This window comes from Ostrea edulis, chromosome 6, assembly GCF_947568905.1.
Source record: "Ostrea edulis chromosome 6, xbOstEdul1.1, whole genome shotgun sequence".
Classification (NCBI taxonomy): domain Eukaryota; kingdom Metazoa; phylum Mollusca; class Bivalvia; order Ostreida; family Ostreidae; genus Ostrea; species Ostrea edulis.
The window spans coordinates 24,496,428-24,515,339 of NC_079169.1; the positions used below are offsets into that span (position 1 = coordinate 24,496,428).

The 18,912-nt window shown below is 33.0% G+C and overlaps 1 protein-coding gene and 1 long non-coding RNA gene across 4 annotated transcripts in view; one reads left to right on the forward strand and one right to left on the reverse strand.

Annotated features, from left to right (window-relative positions):
- Window positions 1–18,912, reverse strand: part of LOC125683231 (uncharacterized) — a 71,815-nt gene that overhangs the window by 9,932 nt on the left and 42,971 nt on the right. For all 3 annotated transcript variants that reach the window (XM_056142108.1, XM_056142110.1, XM_056142109.1), the window contains 3 exons: window positions 9,729–9,800; window positions 8,187–8,261; window positions 7,719–7,775 (listed from right to left, as the gene is read on the reverse strand). In XM_056142108.1, the coding sequence (XP_055998083.1) occupies window positions 7,719–7,775; window positions 8,187–8,261; window positions 9,729–9,800 (204 nt within the window). The remainder of the gene's footprint in view (window positions 1–7,718; window positions 7,776–8,186; window positions 8,262–9,728; window positions 9,801–18,912) is intronic.
- On the forward strand, window positions 12,105–14,954 carry LOC125654782 (uncharacterized). Its single transcript, XR_008796262.1, has 2 exons — window positions 12,105–12,309; window positions 13,919–14,954. It is a non-coding gene; the product is annotated as an uncharacterized LOC125654782 (long non-coding RNA).

Genomic DNA, 18,912 nt, shown 5'->3' on the forward strand with positions numbered 1-18,912 from the left:
TCTAAACTTTTCAATCTATGCTGAAATTGGTTCACTAAGATCAGCACACGTCAGCTGTCGTACTACTACTGCAGTGTTGTTTGATATCTGAAATTTCCATCCTCATCTCAGAAATTACACTGTTAGTCTTTACCAACACGGGAAAAATGTCGCTCTTTGGCAGATTAGAATTGGACCCTGAATGCTAAAGAATTACATCTATTTTCTATACCCAACATCTAATAATAGTTACACACATGTATAAACATAAATAGTTCTTCGGATCTCTAAAATCCGAAATCGGGGTGGGAGTGTGGAAGAGAGAATATCAACATCTTCATCAACTAATACAGCCGAATAAATGTTTCCCCAGGCTTTGATTTCATGGAGACGTAGAGCTCATTCGTCACTATACGGGTTTGATTAATAATTTCCAAGCTTACAGTCTTCTTATTCACTGCTACTATCGGAAAGAGTAAGGAGAGGATGTTCACCCAATATATATTTATATCAAGGTGTTTACTGCAGTAAAACAATACCGTATTTTAAAGTTTTTACCAAACATGTAGTTAACCAATGCATGTATCAAATTAAGTTTTCACTGTTGTCAATCAACAACCTTATACATATTATGGTAAATGTTTAAAGTTTTGATAGTGATATGATATTAGAGTGATCTGTATTTTAGGATGTTATGATATGTAAAGGAAAAACTGGCGAGAACGATGTGAATCAGAATGACAAGAATCCATATTCCTAACCCTCGGGCTGATATTGGAGTCTCGGGTTGATATGATGCAGATTTTGCCATGCCTTATTTTTATGTATCAAAATGTTTACCATTGTAAATCAATTTATTACATACTTAGCAATAAATACCGTTTTTTGTATATGCAATACAGCTTACTTTACCATAGCCGTAGCAGCCCCGGGATTACCCCTTGCAGAATCTATCTATCCGAAACTCCTCTGTTTTCCCCGCTTCAATATTTTGCAGATGAACATAAACAACATGAACATGGACGATTATGAAGGAAGAGAAAACACTTTTGAATCGCGGGCAAACAGATTAATCGAACTTGAATATAATTATGTTTGGATTCAATACTGCTGACGTTTGTAAAAATTCTGACTGCATATGTATGTTTTTACTAGGTATGTAATAAACATGATAACACATACCCAATTCCATATCACAACCTGTATCAGTCTTCGACCAATATCAACACTCCGGCCTTCGGCCCTCTGGCTGATATTGGTGTCTCGGGCTGATATAGGGTGTGATATGGGAATGGGTATGCGTTATTCTCTATGTACCAAGGTACGCAATGTATCAAATATTTCTTGATCTATCTTTAAAGTGCGATAAATCAACCCACATGTAATAAAAGAATAGCACCATCATGTAAAAACAGCCATCGAACCCATATTAGATACTCACACCCCTTCAAAAACAATATTCTGTATGTATACAACATTTATTAATAAATATACAAAGTGTAGTATATACAAAATAGAATATTACATGCTAAAATCCATATCATGTGTCATATCAGCCTTCGGTCCCATATCAGCCCAAGGGCCGAACTCGGGCTGATATGACATATGATATGGATTTTAGCATGTAATATTCTCTATGTAAATGAAAATAACACAAAATAATTATTGTCAGAAAAAAGTGCCTGTATATGTACGAAAATTGTGACATTTATAAACCACAGGAGGGGATTAAATCTGGGTTGTTATTCTTGAATTAAAATTTAATCCCTTTACAAGAGGGCGTGGCCTTTGGAAATTTAATAACAATTTATTAACAGACAAAAATATGTTATGAAGGTCAAAGAAACTATTCAATCTGTTACTAGCCAATATTTGGATAACATAGATAATATAAATTTTCAGTGCAAAAACGATATTGATGAAAGTTTATTTCTGGAGGTTTTAATGATGGAAATTAGGGGAATTACTATATCGTACTCAGCATTTAAGAAAAGAGAAAAAGACATCAATGAAAAGAAACTTTTAGATGAAATTGAAATTTTAGAGTCTGACTCTCCTATTGATTTTAATAGTCTGGATGGGAAGAGAGCAGCTCTTGAAAACATTAGAAAAGAAAAGCTACAGGGTCACATGATAAGGTCTCGTGCACGTTGGATAGAGGAAGGGGAAAACCCTTTAAAATACTTTTGTAATTTAGAATCCCGAAATTATTTAAATAAAACTATCAAAAAAATTCAGTTGGATGCTGGTACAATTTACAAACACAGTCAGATATATTAGAAGGTGTCAAGAAATATTATGAAGCCTTATATGCAAGGTGAAGATAACGAACAGTGATCAATCTCATAACTCCTACAAGCAATACAAAATAAATAGTTGGGCAAACACGGACCCTGTGATTTTAACTTAATTAATGTCGACCTGGAAAGCATCATCTCAGATTACAATTTTCCTAAGTTAGATACGCATGCAACCAAAAAACTGGAGGATGATATTGAAGAAGCAGAGGTTCTTAAAGTATTAAAAAATATGAAAAACAACAAATCCCCGGGTAGCGATGGTTATACAACTGAATTCTTTAAAAAAAAAATTGGAATGACCTTAAATATTATGTTGTTAGAGCTATTAATTGTATATATCATAAGAGGGAACTTCCTATTTCGCAACGACTAGGAATCATTTCATGCTTACCTAAAGGGGATAAACCAAGACAATTTTTAAAAAACTGGCGACCAATTACACTTTTAAATGTATTATACAAAATTATATCTGGTTATCTCAGCTTTAGAATTAAACAAGTTTTGGATTATATAATATCCGATACACAGTCTGGTTTTTTAAAAGGTAGATATATAGGGGAGAATACTCGATTTATCTATGATATTATGTCATACACTGAAAGAAATAATATCCCAGGCCTTCTAGTTCTCATTGATTTCGAAAAGGCCTTCGACTCAATGTCATGGTCATTCATATATAATGTTTTAAAGTATTTTGGTTTTGGGGAAAACTTTATTCAATGGATAAAAATCTTAAACACAAATTTCCGAGCCTCAATTTTACAGAGTGGCTTTTTATCTGAACAGTTTGATATACAAAGGGGATGTAGGCAGGGTGATCCCATTGCACCTTATTTATTCATCCTATGTGCAGAAATTCTTGCAATATTAATTAAACAAAACAAAAGCATAAAAGGCATATGTATAGAAAACACAGAACACAAAATATCGCAATATGCAGATGATTCTTCACTAGCCCTTGACGGTTCACCTGAATCGCTTTTTGCAGCTCTAGATACGATATAATTTTTTTCCAGTTTTTCTGGTGTAAGGATTAATTCTTCTAAAACAAAAATTGTTTGGATTGGTTTAAAGAAATTTTCAGATGAAGTTTTTCACCATACAAGATGGAAATTAAATTGGGGATCAACAACTTTTAATTTATTGGGTATTAATTTTTCAGTTGACCTTACAGAAATTGAAGATATAAATTTCGGAATTCAAATACCAAAAATCGTTGCTCTTATTGAACAGTGGAAAAGAAGGATTCTTACTCTCATTGGGCGGGCTACTGTCATTAAAACCTTGCTTATTCCAAAATTGAATCATTTGTTTATATCACTTCCTACTCCAAAGAAAGAAACAATTTCTTATTTATACAATATTATTTTTGAATTCCTATGGAAATCTAGTGTAGATAAAGTTAAGAGGTCTGTGATAACACAAGACTATTTATCGGGTGGTATCAAGATGGTTGATATAAGCAACTTTATTACATCATTGGTATGCTCTTGGATTAAAAGGCTTACTAGGTCCAACTGTCAGAAACCATGGATGAATATTTTTTTGCCATGTATGGAAATGATATTTTAAAGAAATTATATGACTTTGGAGATAGTTTTATTGTGGAGCAATTATGTATTAAAAGGAATGTTTTTTGGAAGGATGTTTTTAATGCTTGGTTTTTTTATTTGAAGACTAGTCAAAATCTTCCAAATATTAAAAATAATTTTCATAATATTCCAGTGTGGTACAATTCTAATATTAGAATTGCGGGGAAACCTGTGTTTTATGAGAAATGGTATGAAAAGGGGATTAAAGCTGTTCAAGATTTTTTTGATACTGGTTGTAACTTCCATACCATAGAAAAATTTCAGTGTTTATACAATCTTCAAGAAGTATGTGTAATGAAATACAATAACATTATTACTGCAATTTCAAAATATTTAAAATGTCTGTCAATTGATAGACACTCAACCAAACAAAATGTTAATCCATGTATGCCTATATTTTTTGAACCAGTTTTATTACATGAAAGATGTTCTAATATTATTTACAATATTTTAAATGCAAAAGAAGATATCCCAACTTCTATGGGCAAGTGGAAACCTGAACTATCTTCATATGGAGTAGATGATATTCCAGTACAAGATGTGTTTAAAATTTGTTTCAAAACATCTAGTGATTCTTCTGTTCAGTGGCTACAGTTTAGAATTTTACATAGAATTCTTCCTGTTGGTTATTATTTGAAAAACATTAGTGTTAAAACAAATGATCTCTATAGATTTTGTACAAGTAATATTGAAACAATAACACATATTTTTACTTCTTGTAATAAGACCCAAACATTGTGGAGTGAGTTAAGTCTTCATATATATAGAAAAATTTAACTTTAAGTGACATAGTAATCCAACAAGATTTGGTTCTTTATTCTGCATTAAACAGATAAATATGTATTGTTTAGCATATAGAATTATAAAGTTTATAGCTTTATTATTTAAAGACAGTGGAATTTCACCAAATATTATATTTGACACATTAAAACCAATTTGTTCTGAAATTTTTATATATATATGAAGACTTAACTCACTCCACAATGTTTGGGTCTTATTACAAGAAGTAAAAATATGTGTTATTGTTTCAATAAAGAACCAAATCTTGTTGGATTACTATGTCACTTAAAGTTTAAATATCATGTAGAGAAATATGCTGCAATTCAAACATTTAAAATATATAACTTCGATAAAATATGGATGAAGTGGGAAAATATTTTTGCAATTGATTAATTATTACTACATGTACTTGTCATTATTTTTAGTACATGTATTATTGTTATTATTATTACTTTCACTATTGTACAGCAAATAACCTAAACCACAGGGAGATTGAAGCATGTATGCATGTATGAAAGGTATGTTTGTGTAAGTGTCTGATGTATTGTATGCAAGGTGAAGATAACGAACAGTGATCAATCTCATAACTCCTACAAGCAATACAAAATAGATAGTTGGGCAAACACGGACCCCTGGACACACCAGAGGTGGGATCAGGTGCCTAGGAGGAGTAAGCATCCCCTGTTGACCGGTCACACCCGCCGTGAGCCCCATATCCTGATCAGGTAAAGGGAGTTATCCGCAGTCAAAATCAGTGTGCCAAGAACGGCTTAACAATCGGTATGAAACACGTCAAACAGCATTTGACCCAATGCGAGGTTGTATTGACGAACTAGATCGTTATAACGACCATAGAATTTGCGAAATGCTGACTTCAATCGAGACTGTTGAAATCCCTGTACTATCAACTTGTTTGTCAGTAGCTTACCTCGATTTAAAAACTGACTATACCCAGAACAAGCTCTTGCATATCGAATCAGTTGAGATATATAAACACCATAAGCAGGTGATAATGGAATATTGCTACATAAATGTGGGAAGTTGACGATGGAGAAGCTGAAATCATCCCGTTTGTCATACAGTTGAGTTGTTAATTTGCCGTTAATGTCTACTTTCAATAAAATATCTAAGTATGAAGCAAAAGTGGACGACTCTGTGGTGTCCTTTATTTCGAGCTATGTGACCAAAAAAATAAATTATAAAAAAAAAATCTGGGTTGTATGGTTCTTGCTCCAAAAATCCCTTGATGCTCACACATCGTCAGAAATATTACAAATATAATTATTAAAAGTGTTAAATAATGAGACATATCAAAACATCATAAAATCGAGAGGAGAGAATGGTGAATAGAAAGGGGTACCATGTACAAAATATGAAACACTATAGAAAAATACTCGCATGACACAGCATTATGATCATCTTGGATTTATTTTGAATGAAATATTATAGTTGGTCATGGATCATGTCTTGATTATCAAAAGAAAAAAAATCACCATTTACATGTAGTTGTTTTGTATCAACAATTTTGGTAATAATTCCACTTTACAACTGTTGAAATAAACTTTTTCTTATATGTACAAATATGTGTAATGCACGTCAGGTTTCTATTCATTCCCATCTTAGAGTATTCCGTAGGGATCCAGGTTAGAATAGGTCCTCAATACCCCTTGCTTGTCGTAAAATGGGGCGGTTCTTCGCTTAAGACTGAAAAAACTGAGACTCCGTATCACAGCAGGTTTATCCCTCCCTGCTCAAAGGCCGCAAACGCCGAGCAGAGGCCTACATTTTTGCAGTCCTTCCCCAGCAATAGTTGAGTGAAAAAGTCTCAAGCGGGACGTAATATACAACCAACCGACGATCTCAGAGATACACATGGAATATGAATCTTCAACTAAAGTTAGTGAATTCTTTAGTATCTTTATAAATAAAATAATAGAAGATAAATTAAAGAATATGGTTTTGGCATGATAGTTTTTTTTAGTAAACATGGAACACAAAAATATTCATATTTTGTGATCAGTCATTCAAAACATTACTTTGCTAAACACCACTCTTATTCTACACACAGGTACTCTGAAATTGATATGAAAAAGATGTCGGAGTTCCTCATTGACAATATTTATGTAGTCCTTTGGTGAACATTCTCCCAACAGTCTGTTGGAATTCCCATGAGCACGAATCGTGCTCTTTTATTAGCAGTGTTGTTTTTATATTCTTATGAGGGAGAATTTATTCAAAGCTTCTACGTGAAAAAAAATATTGCTGTGGCAACCTTCAACTCAACATTTAGATCTACCAACGACGTTTTATCTATAAGCAATGCTCACATTCATTCATATGCCGATTCAGTGAACTCGAAATATTAGACACCACAGAATCTTCCCTATCCCTTCACATTTGGATATTCATCAAACAAAGATGTTAATGGGAAACTGAAAACTCAAGTTTATGACAAACGTAGTGACTTCAGCTTCTCTATCGTCAACTTCCCATTATCATCTGCACGTGGTGTTTATGCCTCTCAACTATTGCGATACGCAAGAGCATGTTCTTCCTATCATCAATATTATAATCCAGGTAAGTTATTGGCAAATAAGATTGAATTTAGCATTTCGCAAATGCTATGGTCGTTATAATGATTTATTTTCGAAATACAACCTGTCGTTTAGGTAAAATACTGGCTGAAGTGTTTCATGCCAACTGTTAGGTCGGGTTTTTTTTGTATACTTGATTTGTACCATGGATTACTCCGTCTATCTGACCAAGATAGAAGGTCCAGGGCGGGTGCGACCGGTTCTACAGGAGTGCTTACTACTAATATCGTCGAAATAAATGATAATTTACGTATGCTTATTTCATTTGAAATAGCCTTTCACCAACTCTATTCATAACAAAAAGTTGTGTGGTCTAAAGTGCGGAAGAAAAAGGTTATCCATGGTTTCATTTAATTGACACTAGGCAATTACTGGTACTCTCCCAGTTTCTTTCTCATAACGAGTTTTTTAACTTTGAATACAATGCAGAGAGAATAAAAGTGGTTTTTATTTTTAATTCTTTTATAAAGTACCTGGTGGGTTTGCATTCACATCAACCTCTTCCTTGTCTAGTGGGTTCTCTGCATTACCTGTAATTGAGTAAGTCATTGCATTGATAAATACTTCTGGATCACATGCATTATTTATTTTTGGGAATAGCAAAAATAGTAGTTTGAATTCGTTCGACTATTGCAACAATAAGTTACACTTAAATGTGAAATGAAATTCACATGTACTAACATTCATTTCTTGATACCCAAATGGTAAGCCGTGAGAGCAAAATGCTTTTAATACAGACAATATAAAGAAATGTTCTATGATTAAATTATTTTAGACGTAGGGAGGAATTTTAGCATTGGATTATGAAAGCAGTATAACTTTTCAAAGTCTATATTCTATATTTTCAAAAATAAAATCCACCTCATCATAATTTTCATAATGGACGCCTTATCTTAACAATATGATTGCAACGAGTTAGATATATGTTAGAAAATATTTACAGGTACAAGATAATATTCTCCTGAGTATCCCCGAATTGTCCTTTTTTCTCTTGGTGCTGGCAGAATTATCATTACCTGCAAGACAAAATAAACAACTAGAAACTTGCAGCGCACAACTTCTTCAAGATTCGCAGTCTATGCGGAACTTCTTTATCCCACAATTGTGAATGAATGATTTTCTGATCAGCATTGTATTCACAATTTAGTGTATCCAGAGTTGTAAGTAAATCATCCAAATCTTCATTTGACCTTAGACGTTCGTTATCTTCACATTTTAGCGACAATAATTTAAACATTTTGTGTGTGCTTTAAAAAGCATTGGCGCTTCAACAAAGTATATTTACATTCTTCTTTCATTTCTGTCGGAATTCCCAGCCGTGAAATTAGACTTACTATATTATCAGGATTTGTACGCCGGAATTCCCAGCCGTCAATAGACGTACTATATCATCATGATTTGTACGCACACTGTTCACAACTGCTATGCATTCATTAGAAAATGGCTACCATTACAATATGTAAATATATTAATAGCAAAAAACATTGGACATCTAGAGTTAGATTTCCACCAGACAGATTACCGTAGAAAACTTACTATAGAGTATGAGTTTGACCAAAGAAGGACTAAGTACTCCAGAGTCGGTGTTCTAGAGACCTACCACTGTACAGTGATAAAGTGGATTATTATACCTCTACTATCAATTCGCAAATATGATTGGTTGATGAGAAGCCTTTAAAATAAAATAAAAATATTGACTCCAAAATACACTGTTTACAGTAATATTGACCTCCGAATCATTAGACATGCATAATATTGAGTGGACATTATCAATAATGACCTTTAAATCACTGCACGTACATAATATTGAACGGCCATTATTATTAATGACCGCTGAATTTGACCGCTAACGAATTGATAAGAAATAACATTTAAAACAATGAGTATGTTGAGGGAATCAAACCCCAATCTTACGTAGACTTCTGATCTAGACAAATTCTGCTACTTTGCTTATTATGCAGACACTATGTCATCATTTTATGTGCACAATTTATATCATGTCTGGATCTCTATTATTAACAACAACGCAGGACCAATATAGTACTGTAACAGTATATGTAACGTGACAGAGGTAGAATTTTATCAGACGTAGGGTTATCATATTTTTAAAATAAAGCAGTCTTTTATTTCTAAGACGAAAATATCATTGGACTTATCTTTTGAATTTTAGATTCGGTGCACAATCTCACGTCCACGGTAGAGCTTATAGAAGTGTAGAAATTTAAACGTGTGTTTGTGAATAAAAGGATGCTGCTGGGTATCAATGGCATTGTAAATGTTTCTGTTAAGCCACAACTCCCCTGTCTACATGTCCATTCAAAGAACTTTAGCATTGCTGAAAATGTCCTCTAAACAAATAACAAAATATGTATAACTTGCTTTGTTTTGTGAACTTGTTATATTACCCGTATAGAAATAGATACATGCATATATTGAAATGTGTGATGAAGACAGCGTCAAAAATGTGATAATAAATTTTATACCATGCTGTGAACGTTTTTCACGACTTGAACATTCAGACTCTTTTTTCTGTGCTTCTTCTTCAATATGACATTCTGAAGAGAAAATATTTTTTTTAAAAAACGAGTAGAGATAAGGTAACAACACTCTTAATCAGTTTTATCGCTTAATTAGTTATTGCTATCAACATTATATACTAAGGATATTCGAGATAATTTCGATTTCTTCTTTGATCTTGAATAATAGAACACATATTTTCATGTATACATAGGTTAAATATACTACTTGAAGTTTCGTTTTAAAACAGTCTTTTCAATTTACATGTTAATTTTGAACACAATTAAACAGTTTCTAGTGTTTGTCACATCTCATTTTGTTTTAAATATTTTTTTTCTATTAAACAATCTATATGTAAACAAAACATGTACGATCCTTGTTTACATAACATAGAGTTGTGAGTGTTGTATCTCTCTTATAACTCAACATCTGATATTTAAAAAATTCTGACCATTATGAATACCTTAGTTATGCATTGTAAGCATAACAAATGTGGAAAATAAAATGTGATAATTTTCAGTTCAAATCCTGTCCATGCTCCTTCAACCTTTGGCCATGTGACCTCAAAATCAATAGAGGTCATCTCCTCCTTACAATGTACGAGTGTACCAAGTTTGATGTCTGTCCTGCAAAGGGTTTTGTCCTCCAAACCAATAGGGATAATCAACTCTTTAACATGTACCAGTGTATCAAGATTAATGTCTATCAAGGAAAGGGTTTTCAAAATATTGAACGGGCAGTATTTTCCTATGTCCAGAGTGGATTAATCCTTGACCTTTGGCCCTCAAAATTAATAGGGCTCTTTTTCCACCCATAATCAACCCATATAGTGAATATCATTACGATCAAGTGAATGGTTCTCAAGATATTGAGCGGAAAACATGTGGTCTACTGACCGACATACCGACCGACAGGTGCAAAGCAATATAATGTCCCTCTTCTTTGAAAATGGGGGGGGGGGGGGGCATAAAAAGCATGAAAAACAACCTCACAATGGGTATAAAAAATGTCAAACAACATCCGGTCTAAGAATATTATAAAGACCATAGAATTTGCGAAATGCTTGTCTCAGTTTAGAAATTGATCACATGCAGGACATTTTTCGCTTATTGAATCAGTTGAGAAACATAAATACCATATGCAGGTGATGATAGAACATTGCTGCATAAATGTATGAAGTGAATATTGTTACATATAGCAGTTTTGAGTTTATGTCACTTTCAGGTCCCGCAGAAAACCATGTAATAAAAAGTTACTACTCAGGCGAAAACTATTTGCAATTTGTATATGCTAAACGTTTTTAGAATTCCTTTATATTTTCTAAAATTTTGAGAAAATGAATAATCTAATTATTCATTTTTTCTTTGGCTTTGACAACTCATGAAATATCGAGAGCTTATTGCCAATGGGGGTCATTGCTCACTTATTTTTACATAAAAGGGTCATTGGAGTGGGGGGAAGTTGGAATACCAGGAGAAACCCACATGTCCGATTCGGTGACAACCATACCCGCTCACGTACAACCACCGCCGAAAACGAGCATTGAATCGGACCTGAGTTACAAATATGAGGATTGAGTGTAGTACTACTACTCTGTATTTAACATTTTAATCAACGCTAAACTTGGTCCACTTAAAACATCATACATCAGTCGTCATGACATCCCTGTAATGCAGCATTGTTTACTATCCAAAATTTCCCTCCTCACCTCAGAAATTACAATGTCATTCTTGACCAACAATGAAAAAAGTTTAGGATTAGGGATCATATCCTAACAGACAAACTGGGTAATAGATCTTCCGATCTATGAAGTCCTAAATGGGGGTGAGGGTGGAAGAAAGAATAATAACGACTTCATCAACTAATACCGCCTAATAAAAATTTCCTAGGTGTTACGCCACGGTGGTCTAGATGTAAAGTGTTCGCCCCGCATGCAGAAGGTCGGTCACCATTTGAGTATTTTTGTCAACAATTTTGGTAATAATCCCATTTTACAACTGTTATCTTATGTGTACAAAGTGTTTAATGTCCTTCGAGTGTTATCTATTTCCATCTTAGAGATACACAAAAAATATGAATGAGTTTTCAACCAAAGGACTAAGACCATGCTTATCAAAATTCGGCCTAACGTCCAAAGTGAATAATGTTTTGTTAGAAATATCCTCTAACATGTTTTTTTCCTATAATGTACTGGTTTTTATACGTAGAGTTCGTGAAAGAACACTATTTTTAGGTTTACATTACTAGTATAAATCCTATAATTTGCTCTACTTTTTAAGATTGCGTCATACAACGTCGCTATATATTATTATATTAGAAGTGGTAACGTATTGTAAAACATAATTATGCAATGAGTGGTTTAATATATAATAAGATCTTGAAAAAGAAATTTTCTCTCCCAATACGCAATAAGGTTATTTTACTTATAGCCCGAATGGCACACCATATTTTTCAATCTCCTTCATTCGGCCATTTTCACACACCGCGCCGTTAGCCTGTTTGCGCTGTTCGTTGAAGTTGCAGAGGATGTACTCATCGCATTTCAACGTAAGTTTCAGAAATATGAATATACTTCACCTCTACTCGTTAAACTGTATAACCAAATAGGTGTACCAATTGCTCTTAAAAATGATAAACAAGTCGCATGGAACGAATAGTATGGTGCGCATGTGGTGTGTTGACATAAACTCATAATATTCACGCATTGAGCTGTTGGAAATCCCACAACAAATCTGTTAACTGTTGTCAACATATATTTATTGTTTATCTATTATAATTATATATTGTTAAGATTTAAAATTGTATGTATATCAGCTGATCAGAAAAATCAGCTGTTTCACGATCATGCCATTTTCAATTCCAAGTGCATGACCTTCTCGGGTCTATTTGAATTTTCTTACATGATGTTTGACTCACTTTACACTTTGAACTTTCCATGTATCATTGTATGGTTTAAAAAGTATTTGTATAGGTTAAAGAGACATATAATTGTATATAGATGTATATTTCCATAATGGTATATGTCTCTGGGGTAACATGTAGGCCTGTGGGGGGGGGGGGGGGGGGGGTTATATGTTGAATAATTTTCGAATGATTTGATTCTAGTATTCTACTATGTTTAAACTTAATTTAGTGATTATTTAGTAATCAAATAAAAGTTATATGATGAATCGATACATTTCTTCAATTTACTGTAAACAAAAACTGTTTCTGTGTTTTGGAATCTGTCTGGTATTAGTGCATAATAAATAACTTCATAAGTCAATAAATATATTCTTGTTGTAGTGATGACATTTGCAAAATCTGTGAGAATAGAAAAAAATGTGTTAGGGTCAACAGAAATTTTTAATTAGGGTAGGTCGGGAAAGTGGAAACCAATTAACATATATATATTTTTTTTGGCCTTACGCGGAAACATGGATTAGAAAAGTCAGAATGATTTTTACATTCAATAATTTTTAAATACTTAAAAGCACCATTAAGCCAGGAAAATCAAAAGAACAGTTTGGTTTTATAATTTAAATGTGCCATATTTCAAGATAAATTGTAAAACATGTCAAACTTAATTTCAACAATTACACTTACAACTTACATGCCTGCATTGGGATTAGATATAGAATCACACAGAGAATGTTGAATTTCATGGGTACTACCATGATTTAAGCATATATTTTTTATCTCCTTTATATTCTTGAATATTAAATTTTTCCATACATCTCCCACAAGAAAGAGTATGAAACATAAAAATATTTTGTGAATTTGCTGATAATTGTGAAGTAAGATAATATATCAACATTAGCTACAACAAAAATTATTAGATGGGGGATCAAATTCAAATGAAATGTTTGTGTATATAATTATTTATGCAGAAATGTACATGTAGCTAAACTGTCCTCTATTGTTTAGTTGAAGACACGTCAATCTCCCACCGAATACATAAATGTAATTTTTCTGAATTTTATATCAATGAAAATACATGAGGGCATGAAAGTACAACTTTTATATGAATATTATAATACAGGGGTTCGTGTTTGCCCAACTATCTATTTTGTATTGCTTGTAGGAGTTATGAGATTGATCACTGTTTGTTATCTTCACCTTTCATTTATGATATAGTTTTGATAATGATATAATACTGGAGTAATTTGAATTTCAGGATGATATAATATGTAGAGCAAAAATTGATGGCAAGGGTGACATGAATCAGATTGACAAGAATCCATATAATGCTATCATCACTGCCATCAGATTCATACATAGCTTCCTTGTTGTGCCTGCCAATAGCAAGGTACCAGATTATACAGCAGTTATGTGGAAACAGATTCCCACAATAGGGGGACCAGATTGACACCTACATTGTACAGTATCAGGCAGTTATATCAGAACTGGAAAAACTGGATCCAAACAAGACTATATTGCTTGGAAGAAACATGTCGACTCTGAAGTTTACCCTTAATTTCACATTACCATTACTCCTATTTTGAAATATAATGTATTACATTACTTGAGAGTGAATTTACATTACACATTTACATAACATACTGTCAGATATTAAAGAAATGGCAGAAAAATTATTTCTGTATTATGATTTATAATTATACATTAACATAAGTACACAAAATATTCAGCAATGTTAGGAAACATATCTATTAAGTTATTCATTGCATTTGATTGTCATCAATGTTTCAAATGCTTCAGTCAATCTCACTAATAAAATGAATTATTCTAAATCTTCAAAATATCATCAAATATTTGAAGTAGTGTAAATGTAATGAAAAATAATGTGCAGTACAGTATGCATTACATTACCATTACTTGTAATGCAAAAAATGGTCCATTACACCCGCATTACATTGAAACTGGCTGTCATTTAATTACCATTACCACAGGCCTGGTTCTGTCGAGAGGTATTGAAATTGTCTGTAGAGACTTTGTCTCAGGAAGTGGCCGAGATTGGTGGTGACAATTTTGTTGGATGTGAATTTACTGACACACATGTCTACACTTGCTACACAATATATCATGTGGTGGTTTCAACAAGAAAGTTCTTACTCTGCAGGAAATGATGAACAGCTAATGGATTCACATTTTTTCTGACTTTTCTTCTGTACATTAGATGCATTGGAAAAACTTTCCTTTCCATTATCTTTTGCTGGTTCATACTTTGAAATAAAATCAAGTCCGAAAATAAAGTATTTTGGTTGGGTTTTTTTCAATGAATTTTAAAAAATGTAATCTGTAATCCTTGCATATTTTCTTGGTGTTCTGTGATTGCATAGGCCTATTGATTTTTATTTGTATTCAGGTATAATTTCATCTTCAGTGTCTTGAAAGAAATTAATTTTTCAATAATGCCAAGAAAAATGTAGTTAACAGTACGATTTAAATAAAAAAAAATATTGACACGGGTAGGAATTGAACCCGGATCTCCTGCTTGAAGGACGGGCTCTCTACCACTAAGCCACGGCGTCTATGACGTCACTCGCTCAAAAATCCTTTATACATTTACTTGCCCTAGTTAACGTTATACTTTCGAAATATCGGTAATAGTTTTAGTTATATCAATGCATGTTCTATAAATTCTTTTCATTTTGATCTTAGTAATTCTGTTGGTGTCGTCTAAATAAAAACTTTCTATAGCATTGAAGGTCCGATTCGTCGGACAGCAGATTCGTTTGTTTACGCATCAAAATTCTATAGCTTTTAGATTTCCTGCACAAACTTGTGATAAAAACACCATATAGGGGTGTATTCTGCATGGAAATGATGTAGACTCCACATAAGTATATTGTTTTAATTTTTCAAAGCAACATAATTGATAAAATACCCACAACTCTCACAAAAATAAATAATTCCGGATTGCTCTCGATTTAATTCAAAGTTGATATTCATCAACAGCACACCTTTCGATCCAAAAAATCGTTCGTGCAAAATTTATTTGTATTGATAGATTTTGATAGACTACAGTCAGTTTCTGGATCGAAGGTCGTGTTTTATATGAATTATATGACTAAATTTGAAAAAAGTGGAGATTTCTGCAGAAAACCAGACCGATACCGGTTTTGTCTTGTATAGAATTCCACAAGCTGACGTTTTGGCGGGGAAATCTTGGCACGTCGCGATGGTATAAAGATTATATTATCAAATGATAGCAATTTTATTTCAATTCATTCTGCTTTATTTTTTAACACACCACAGGGCCGATATAGATAAACATGGTCTTAGTCCTTTAGTAAATTATTTAGATGTAGAAATTTGGGATAGCGAATACAAGACGAATAATCTTTCATCCTTTCAAACTCCTAAATGAGGCTTTAGAATTGTACCCTAGACAGACAACTTTCGTATACAGCTATAACGTAACCCCCTAAGCAATGAGATGAAGCCTTCTTTGAAATACCCCGGTACATATTCATGATTTCTAGGTTAGGAGTCAGGGCTAGGTAAATTCATTTCAGAACACGCATGATACATGTACATTCAGATAGATTGCTACTTCTGAAGAATATAATACAGTTCTCAATTGTTTAACTCGTTTACATTTCAGTTTCATTGTATGGAACTCAGGTAAACAGAAATAAAAGCCAAAGGACCTCCAAATATATGTAGAATAACACAGCAAAGAAAACTCACCACAACAAAGAGACTACTTATATTTGTGTATTTACATTCTTTAACGAGAAACATTTCCATTTTAACTTGTATTTACGTGAATGTGTTTATTTATTTGTTCTACATCCCTTCTAAAAAAATTCACTAGCTGTAGGTAAAATACAACACATTTAGACCTACATGTTTGCTGAGACAAAACAACGCCGTTCTTAAGTTCATATCCGAAAGACCCGCGGTTCTCACTTCTAAATGCCGAGCGTTTCGCAAAGTACATGTAACAAGAATTACCTATCTTCACGTATTATGTTTGACGCAGTCATAACACGAAAGGACCCACCTCCCCGCGCCGCTCACGGAGCGAACACCCGAACACTGACCTACTGCAACCAATTTCTTATGTACCATGTATGCAGCAAAAAATGTGCTCAACAAAGTTCACCTCATTTTCTGACTTTTATGATTTTGTTTTCAATTTGGCAGAGTAACTATGTTATTGTCTCTTTTCCATGCTTTCTAACAATTTTTTTAGCCAACGACGCCATATTTACGAACCAAAAGTATTTCAGATATCAAATTATAATTCAATTGGCAATCGGTATCTGTATCGTTTGAAGCTAGAGATCATTGCTAGGGATGCTATAAGTCACAGATATCAATAAACGCTTATCTATTACGAAATGAAAAACACATTTTTATGTATTGATTACAGTACCAGCTATCGTGGGTCAATTAGACACCGCTTGTTTACATTGATGACCATAGTATTTGATTAAAAAATTAAATTACACGTTTTTGTGGATGTTGCAAGATAACCTCCGAGGTATCAAAATGTCGCTTTGAATATAAAATCCTCGTTTTTCATATTTCAAACACTTTGAGACCGAGAAGGTTATCTTGCATCATCCACGAAAACGAGAACACTATATAGCCGATCGTTTCCCTACACAGCTTTTCGTGACGTCATGATAGTTTCTGACTTGGAATACATGTATTGTGCTGGTAAAAAAGGATAAGATTGTTGGGTCTACTATTTTGACACATATTTCAAGAATAGAGTATTATGTTGACGGATTATATCAATGGGATTTAATTGAATACACAGTCCAACAAAACAACATGCACGTGGAAGAGGGTCAACTTGTCCGTGCATCACTATGATTTGGACGATTACTTTTTTCTTGACTGTCAAATTCCCCCCAGTCATTTATGAACAAAAACACTCCATACTCGCAGTTTTATCTGATACAAGTTTTAAAAGTCTATTTATTTCCATTAATAAGAGTTGAAACTAACAAATTATCAAATAGAATATATAGGTCATCACACTTTTGAAGATGTGACAGAATCATATATCAACGTCACAGAATTGCAATTTTCCTTAAACAGTGCTATAAAAAAACAACAACCCAAAACTGGTTATGACGATATAATACTATTCATAATAATTTCATGAAACTGTTTCTTCACAAAAATATACAAAATGTCTGTAAAAATAAAGGAAATATATCGCGTAATAGACTTGAAATCAAGAAAAACAGAGTATTTGCCCTTGGATTCAATATTTTGAAATATACCACTGATTATTTATATATAACTTAGACTTTTAAAGTAGTTTATTTTTAACAAGATTTTATACAATAACTATTGGAAGAGACTTCAACAAAATTTATGTTCCTCTCATGCATATTTCTAAATAAATCATTGATTTTGCAAATTCTGATGACATCACAGGAAGATGGAATTACTTTAAGCATCCATAACGTCAGTTTCACAATTAGCATTAAATGGCATTAGAAAAATATTGATACAAGCCTACTTTCTTTCTCATAGCAAAGAGGTATAGCGCTTGTGTTGACGAAACGGCCGACTCAGAAATCTAAAGGGAAAACACCAGTCTCCAATAATAGACTGGCGTGTTAGTTTTAGATATAAGGCCAACGTTTTTAATGTTTCGTTAACCAAGATAAATAACTGCTGCAGTTTAGCATTACTGACATTTATATGAGTCATTCTTTAATCAATAAACCATGTTCCTATGTGGAATGATGAACAGTACAATATTTTCATAGGTGCATTCATATCACACAACAACCCTTTTACATATGGCATTACTTAGCTCACTGTCTTTTTCTGACATGGCTGCAGCATCTTCAATATATTTCATCAGTTCATTTGCCTTTGGTTGATAATTCGAGTGTAATTAGCTTTGCCTAAATATCATATGACAGTTGCTACATGAGTTTTTATATTTACTTTTGAGAAGTCAAACTGCATAACAGTTATATTCCTCCCTTGACCTATTTTTACGTATTACATGCTGTGCATTTGTGTCCCTTTCCTTATAGTACTATTTGTTTAGCTTTTCGTCAGCCACATTACGGTTTGAAAATCCTGTGCGCACAGGACCATATTAGTGTAAACAAACGGAACTAGTGATCTCAGAATAAATTCCTTTTCTTTAAGTTGTAACTTGCAAATATTGGAAGTTATGATATAAATGACTAATATTTGTTAGAATATACGTATCACATTTATAAA